General features: G+C 39.5%; 1 gene segment (V, D, J or C); it reads left to right on the forward strand.

Moving 5' to 3' along the window:
* The first annotated feature begins 3,094 nt into the window (after positions 1-3,094).
* On the forward strand, positions 3,095-6,742 carry LOC119799838. The segment is given in 3 exon segments: positions 3,095-3,140; positions 3,265-3,656; positions 6,608-6,742. Coding segments are annotated over 3 exon segments (573 nt in total).
* The last annotated feature ends 2,095 nt before the right edge of the window (positions 6,743-8,837 follow it).

Raw genomic sequence — 8,837 nt, forward strand, 5'->3', positions numbered from 1 at the left:
TTGTTGTTTTGTTCACAACAGGGAGGAGGTAAAAACAATCTAAATGTTGAACAGCTGGTTGATGGTTAATGAACATGTGGTACAGATATACTATGGGATACTCTTCAGCTGTAAAAATAAAGTCAGACACATTGCAATGAAACAGATGGAACTAGAAGAGATCATACTGAGTGATACCCAGATCCAGAAAGGCTAATACCACATGCTCTTTCTTATTGAAGGCTGGTATCTCTAAATCTTCAGTCGTGAGTTCATAGTGTGTAGTAACCACAGAAACCAGGAAAGTGAAATGAGACCATGCCCAAGGTAGGGGGGTTAGGGAATAATAGCAGGTAGATTAGTGAGGTACAAGTTATCGAATCAAGGAAATGGGAAAAATGTGGGAGGGGGTATGTAAATACAAAAGAAGTGGGGTAGAGTAAAGCAGACTATCATGATTCCAGCAATCTGATAGGGGAAAAGGGAAAATAGAAGATTTTTAAGGAAACTAGAGGGGGGATAAATACAAGAGAAGTGGGTAAAGTAACTGTAAGGATTTCTGAAAATTTCAGAAGGAACCATGTTATTAGCTACTTACCTAGAAAGTAACTCCTACAATGCAATGGATTAGATACAGATATATAGATATTTATAGTTTTAATAAAATTTTCTACTGTGGGAGGATGGTGTTTCCTCCAAGAGCCAAAGACCATGTAACAAAACCTCAAGGCCATACATGAGAAGCCCTCTTTTTAGTTCATGGCCAGGGCTATCCAAGAGACTCCCAAAACATACAGCCTATTGCTGCTTCCCTTGGTTAACCCCTGAAAGGTGGCGGGTCCCTATTGCTGACAGCACCAGTCACTTCAGACACAGGGACCTAGAACTTATGCTTGAATGTCCCTTCCAGAAGACTAGTTTTCTTTCTTTTTTTTTTTTTTTTTTTTTTTTTTTTGGTTTTTCGAGACAGGGTTTCCCTGTAGTTTTTAGAGCCTGTCCTGGAACTAGCTCTTGTAGACCAGGCTGGCCTCGAACTCAGAGATCCGCCTGCCTCTGCCTCCCGAGTGCTGGGATTAAAGGCTTGCGCCACCACTGCCCGGCAAGACTAGTTTTCTTGAAACAAGAAAGTACCATGCAAGTTTCCAAAAGGGGGAAACATCAGAGTCCTTCCCAGTTATGATGCCTATGAACCACATCAACCATCAGCAGTCACAATAACCCTACAAGTGCAGTAACGGCACACACACCTTAATGGTACCCATAGCTCTCTAATTGGATAGAAGACCAGCTCCACAATAGGAACACTCTGTGTGGTGCTGAAACCTATATAACTTATGAAGTTCAAGTGAAATCTTGCTTATTAGATGAGAATCTACAACCACTATTTTATGAAACCAGCATAATCCCTAACAACAATCTATGAACAATTGTCCTTATACCCACAGATAACTGAAGCCATCACCCCTCTTAATGGAAACTTCTCTTTGCAAACTTCTCTCTATCTAGAAACCATTAAAGAGTACCAAAACCAATCAAACTACAGAATTGTAGATCCCAGTACCAAGAGATACATCTATGAAACACTCCTGTACCTTAGCCTCAGGGACATTGCAGAAGAGAAGGCAGAATGATTGTAAAATTACAGGATTGAGGGGTTTGCCTAAAGATTGTGTCTTTTACTGATGTCATAATTTACACAGGTAAAGTCTCATCAACATGATCATTGAAGTGTGAGCTGATCCAGGGTTATACCAATGAGTGTGACAAAGTGGACAGACAGCAGCCTATGATGATTAATCCCTGCAAGAGAGGTATAGGCAACTGAGGAAACTTGGGAAGAAGAGAGGTGGCCTTACCCAGGGAAGAACACAACAATTTGTTTTCCAGATCACCCCTAAAAACTTGCATACATTTAAATTTATATGAACCAAAAAGGTTGTACTTAGAAATATATATGTATACACATATACTTATACACATGCAATAACAATCATCAAAAAAGAGGTCATAGGTTTGGTGGAGAATGGGAAGGGGTACTTGGGAAAGTTTGGGGGGGAGAAAAGGAAAGGGAGAAATATTATGATTAAATAGTAATCTCAACAGTAGTAATTAAAAAATAAAATAACATCTGAACTGGAAAGATCAGGGTGGTAGCCCAAGGTGCAACTTATGTTTCCTATTCCATACAGGGTTCTGTGTGACCCTGCCATAGAGAATGAAGTTCATCTTCCCTACATCTGATAATACCATGAAAGAGAAACATGGCTCACTTCTTAAAATGTATTTTCTCTGTTAAGACAGGGAGGCTGTAACTATCTTGGGAGACTGCTACATCTCATGATGCTGTTTTTACCTAGAGAAGAAAAAATGCAAAAGAAACATAACTGGTCACATATTAGTACCTTAGTTATTACCTTAGGACATAAAATGACCTGTAAAGATAAAACAATTACCAGGAATGGCACCTAAACAATTATATGAAAATAACTATAAAGATGATAACAAGAAACTGGAAGCACATGTATCATGGTTACATTTAATCCCAGCATTTTCTTAGTAGAAACAGGCAATGAGACACAGATTTTAAAGACACGGAGCTTAATCTAAACACTGAGAGAATCCAAGCATGGGTAAAAACAGAAAGTCCCTTTGTAGACTTAGCTCAGAGAGCAAGTCAGTTTGCATTAGCTGGAAATCTTTTAAGGGTGAAGGGGAACCTTTTTAAAAAGTTCAGATTACTCCATAGAATTCAATCACTTATGTTTTTCTTCACTTGTCATGGAATTCTGAAATATTTAAGTATTGTTTGTGCAGTGTGACTTCTCCTCCTCCCCCGAAAAAAAACTAATCAAAAATGCTTTGAAATTGGCATTCACTTAGAACAGAGAAAATACGACCTTTGAAGTAGCAGTGATCGTCAACTCAGTCCAAGATTTCATTATTTCCATGTCTTTCAGTGACTATGGCCACATTTAACTGTTACTTTCTGGTCACCAGGTGGCGCAGCATCCTAACACTATAGTATTTCCTGTGTGAATCTAAGTTTAGACTCATTGTTTCTCTGTTTTCAACATGCTAAGACTCAAGAACAAACATCATCTAGATGCCACAAAAGATGGACTCTTCCCCAGGGTTCATTACTGTGATACTCCTCGTACTCAGTAAGTAAAGTGATTTAAACTTTTTACTCTTTGATGTAAGAAAAGCCTTGAGCCCAAAATTCAACCAAGAGCTTTGTCTTTAAGGTAACATACATATCTGTTTTATTTTTGTTTCTTCCTCCAGCAAGGACCCATGGAAACTCAGTGACACAGACGGAAGGTCAAGTGACCCTCTCAGAAGAGGACTTTCTTACTATACACTGCAACTATTCAGCCTCAGGATACCCAGCCCTGTTCTGGTACGTGCAGTATTCTGGAGAAGGTCCACAGCTCCTCTTCAGAGCCTCGAAGGACAAGGAGAAGGGAAGCAGCAGAGGTTTTGAAGCTACTTATGATAGAAGATCCAGCTCCTTCCACTTGCAGAAAGCCTCGGTCCAGGAGTCAGACTCGGCTGTGTACTACTGTGTTCTGGGTGACACAGTAGTGGAAACCACAGGGAGAGCTGAACACAAACTCAGTACCAGGGGCCTCAATACTGAGTTCCTGCCTCTGAGATTGCTTTGGTTCCTCTGTGTTGTATGCCTCTCCATTTTTTTTCTGGTTTGCACAAAATCATATGAATAGCCACAATGGGAGAACAAGAAGTAGAGTTTTTTGTCTTTGATTCTTGGCTGGAACTAAAATAAAATCGGATGCAAAACTGCCTCAGGCAGAGAATGAGACCCTCCAGCAAAGCTGTGTGACTAAGTAAGTTGTCTGCTTGTTGTAGGAGGTGGTTTGTCTCCATTTTTTCTTCCACAACTTTCTGGTAGAGCTAGCTGCATTATATAATTGCAGGGAACAGGTTGCTCCAGGAAAAGGCATGTCTCTATAATGTTTTCAGAAAGTATGGAGGGAGAGGTGATAGAAGAGCCCAGGGTCCCCAGTCCAAGGATCCCTATAGAGAAGAAAGAGGAAGATGGAAGGAGGACAGAACCCGCCCTGTCACACAGGCACAGAAGGGAAAGGCACTTCAACTGCACAGAGAAATTTCCCCTTTGCTGTTAGTAAGTACCGGATGACACTCAAACACAGAGTTTGAGAAGCAAGGGTGGAAGTTTTGAGAACTCTAAGTGGCTACATGTTACCTGGCTGTCTAAAGAACCTCAGAAGCAATTTCAGTGCTTGGGAAAGAGCAACCATACAACTTAATGCCCTATCACATAAAATACATGCAGTATAAACCAGGTGCTGTCTACACCCTTAAAGTGTTTAAATGACATTCTGTTCCTTCCAGAACACAATGCTAAGTTAATGCTGGGATATATAATGTTCCACAGCATTTGTACAAATCTGACCTGTTAACATAAGCATTTTGTGGGAAAAGGTGCCAGCTCTATTATAATTCTCCTGTTACTCTATCATAGTCCCCATGTTACTCTATCATAGTTCTCCTGATACTCTATCATAGTCCTCCTGATACTCTATCATAGTCCTCCTGTTACTCTGTCATAGTCCTCCTGTTACTCTATCACAGTCCTCCTGTTACTCTGTCATAGCCCTCCTGTTACTCTGTCATAGTCCTCCTGTTACTCTGTCATAGTTCTCCTGTTACTCTATCACAGTCCTCCTGTTACTCTGTCATAGCCCTCCTGTTACTCTGTCATAGTCCTCCTGATACTCTATCACAGTCCTCCTGTTACTCTATCATAATCCACCTGTTACTCTGTCATAGTCCTCCTGTTATTCTATCACAGTCCTCCTGTTACTCTATCATAGTCCTCCTGATACTCTATCATAGTCCTCCTGATACTCTATCATAGTCCTTCTGTTACTCTGTCATAGTCCTCCTGTTACTCTGTCATAGTCCTTCTGTTACTCTGTCATAGTCCTCCTGTTCCTCTATCACAGTCCTTCTGTTACTCTGTCATAGTCCTCCTGTTCCTCTATCACAGTCCTTCTGTTACTCTGTCATAGTCCTCCTGTTACTCTGTCATAGTCTTCCTGTTACTCTGTCATAGTCCTCCTGTTACTCTGTCATAGTTCTCCTGTTACTCTATCACAGTCCTCCTGTTACTCTGTCATAGCCCTCCTGTTACTCTGTCATAGCCCTCCTGTTACTCTGTCATAGTCCTCCTGTTACTCTGTCATAGTTCTCCTGTTACTCTATCACAGTCCTCCTGTTACTCTGTCATAGCCCTCCTGTTACTCTGTCATAGCCCTCCTGTTACTCTGTCATAGTCCTCCTGTTGCTCTGTCATAGTCCTCCTGTTGCTCTGTCACAGTCCTCCTGTTACTCTGTCATAGTCCTCCTGTTGCTCTGTCATAGTCCTCCTGTTACTCTGTCATAGTCCTCCTGTTACTCTGTCATAGTCCTCCTGTTACTCTATCACAGTCCTCCTGTTACTCTCTCATAGTCCTCCTGTTGCTCTGTCATAGTCCTCCTGTTTCTCTCTCATAGTTCTCCTGTTAATCTGTCATATGATGTTGGAGTTCCCTCTGTATGCTGTGATTACCATTAATGGAGAAAGAACTGCTTTGAGCCAAGACTTGTGAATGCTCCACTATAATCAGTTCAGAAATATCTACTGAATGCATGAGTTAGGAGGCAAACAAGCAAATATCACTTGACTCTTCTTTGTCCTTTTCCTCTTTTCCTTATTCGTACCTGAGCAACTCTGACTTACACTGTGCTCTCTCTTTGGTTGCATGGTATCCTATGATGCTCTAGGAACTTTCCTTATACACTCAGATCTAGCTTTCCTGTTTTGGGGGACATCTGTCTGATAATTATAGCTGCTCAGTGGCTCAGCCTTCCCTCACATAATTCATGTCTCCTTAGCAGCTACAGCCAGAAGGGATGAATCAAACCCTAATGCAAGTATCACAATGGGGAAACTCAAAGAGTAAAGGAAGACATGATTAAAAGAAATGAGAAACTTTAAAATAGCTCTCAAGTCAGGAAATGTTGAGCACAATTTAAATTTTACTGTAAACCAAAGCAAGCTAAAAGATCCTAGAGAATTAAAGTAATGACTGTGGGAGACATTTTATAGGAGATTTGATTTTTCTTTTATATTGTATTTATTTATTTTCTTTTAAACAATAAATAAATTACATCACATTTTCCTTATTTTTTCCTTACTTTAACCCCTGTCATGGATGTCCCTTTGCTCCATTAAAATCATAGTGTCTTTTTGTCTGTCACTAGTAGACACATAGACAAACACAGACACATAGACAGATGCACACATGCACACACACACACACACACACACACACACACACACTCAAATGCTCACATGCACACACCTGCCTAAATATATAAATATAGTCTGCTCAGTCTGGTGAGTGTTACTCATAGGTATATAGTTTCAGGACTGGTCATTTGATCTTGGTAAGCAGTTAGGGGTTTCAATCTGGTTCTACTCTCAGCACTTCTTAGTTGACTGTAGTTGTTTCTCTATTGGTAGGGCTTCATGAGATTTCCCATTTCCATGTTAGCAAGTCTATTCTATTAGTGTTGTACTTCTCCAGGTCTCATTTAGATACAGAGAACAAGTGAGATACCCAGTCCAACTGATACATTCACCACATACCTCCTTAACTTAAGGCTCAGGGAACAACAAGAAAGAGAAAATGGGAAGAGTGAAAGAGACAGAGGACCAGGAAAGTTGCTGTGAAATTGTGTCACCTAGAAATGAGAGGAAACCACACTCAGGAGATTTATTTTTAAAACATATGGCTAAAGGTTACTGTAGTCGCCAGTGAACCAGTAAAACCATCTTCCCATTGCTCTCTCTGCTGCGACTATAAGATTCTTTCCAAACTCACCTCAGTATACAGCACTAATTTTACAGTAGTTCTTACTGTTAAAGTACACTATAGACTTGTACATGTGTGTCAACAGAAGAAGCACTTAATATCCATTAATAAATATATTTTCTAACATTCATGGAAAGGCCAAGCAGACTGCTTTTGGGAATGCTAACTCTTTCAACAGTAATTCAAAGTTCATGGTGCATCTTCTTGTTCATGCCATTGGACTTCTCTGTCAGGGCCCTAGCCCATTGGGTTGGACTCAGTATAAAAGAACCAGAACCCACACAAGTCTACCATATTTCCCCCAGGAACTCTGTCTGCAAGTTCTCTGTCTCCATTGTCTTACTCAGCCAGATTGGCTCAGTTCCAGTATGGTTCTGACCTTTCTGAAAAACTCCAGTCCTTCACCTTACCGATTCAATTCAGGATCAATGGGTTAAATTCTCATATCAAAGAAACAACCAACTTAACACTTGATGAATGGTCCCTTAGAAAAAAACAGAATAATAAAATCCAAGAAAATATGTCCCCCTCCAAAAAAATCCAACATATTCTAGTGGTACCCAATGAATAAGATGAAACTGGAGACTTGAATCAAAAAATAACTATGAATATGGCAAAACAATTCTTGAATTCCCCAAAACCTTTCAAAAAAAGCTAATGGTAGATAGAAATGAAATCCTAATTGGTTCAAGAAAACAAAATAAATGGTTTAATGAAATAATGTGAACTGTTCAGGATATAAAACCTTAATTCAATAAGAAACAAGAAATGCTGAATATCTGAGTTGTTTGATAAGTTCATTAATTATATTATTCTATATTACCTAAATTATATATACATATACTATATTAAAAAGTTTACACATGCTCACATATTATATATTTATAATTTATACATACATTTTAAGATAGATATATTTTAAAGGACTACATTTTATTTTAATAAGATATATAGTAATAATATAATATATTAATATGATAATATATAAATCTATATAAGTAATAAGGTATATATTTCTTTATGTATAAATATATCCTTATCTTAAAGGAAGTTAAGCCACTTGGAATGATACCACTCCAACAAGAAGCATAGAATAACGAAACAGTACCAGGCATGAAGAACCTCCTTTTGAGTGGTTAATCAGGGTAGTTATTTTAAGTGACTCCCAAGACAATATAGATTGTTGATGTAGTCCTTGATTGCCTCTCAGGGTTTAAGCCGCTATTGTTAAAGACACTCCACACTTAGGACACAGGGCTTGGATGACTATGCCTGGCTCTCACCTGAAAAGCTCTTTCCTGTGTTTTATCTTCCAAGGTTTCAGAAAGTACTAAGCAATCTGCCAAGGGACAAGGGATGAAACAATAAACTGACCTACCCAGGCATAAGACCTATGAACCATGACAATTACCAGTATGGCAAAATATCCATAAGGGTATAAAAGTGGCACCCATAGGTTTCTGGCAACCAATAGCTGTGCACTCATGAGGGAAACCATTCCTGGTACTGGAAACTAGGATACTTCCTGGGACATTATGATGCGGCGAAGATTGGAAATAACCAAAAATAGTCCTTTTATAATTATTCAAGTTTAATACAAAGGGAGATAAGGGAACTTACAGAACCAAGGGTCCAGCGGAGTGAGCGCGGGGCAAAACGAACGGGGCGCCTTCCGGCTCCCCAATCCTATTTAAGGGGCATGGCTACCCCGCTGGAGCAGCCACGCCCCTGAACGCAGGGATTGGGCCAGCTGCCCCAACATCTCCCCTTTTTTGTCTAAATAAGACAGATTCAGAAACCAAATACAACTATATACAATGGGAACTGATCATATAAAATTACAAAAAGTAAACAATATCAGGCGAGAAGTATATAACGAAGAATTTTTCTAATCACTCTACTTTGAGAAGTCTAAATAATCTAGAAGGTAGCTACCATTATCTAATCTTCAAC

This window comes from Arvicola amphibius, chromosome 13, assembly GCF_903992535.2.
Source record: "Arvicola amphibius chromosome 13, mArvAmp1.2, whole genome shotgun sequence".
Taxonomy (NCBI): Eukaryota; Metazoa; Chordata; class Mammalia; order Rodentia; family Cricetidae; genus Arvicola; species Arvicola amphibius.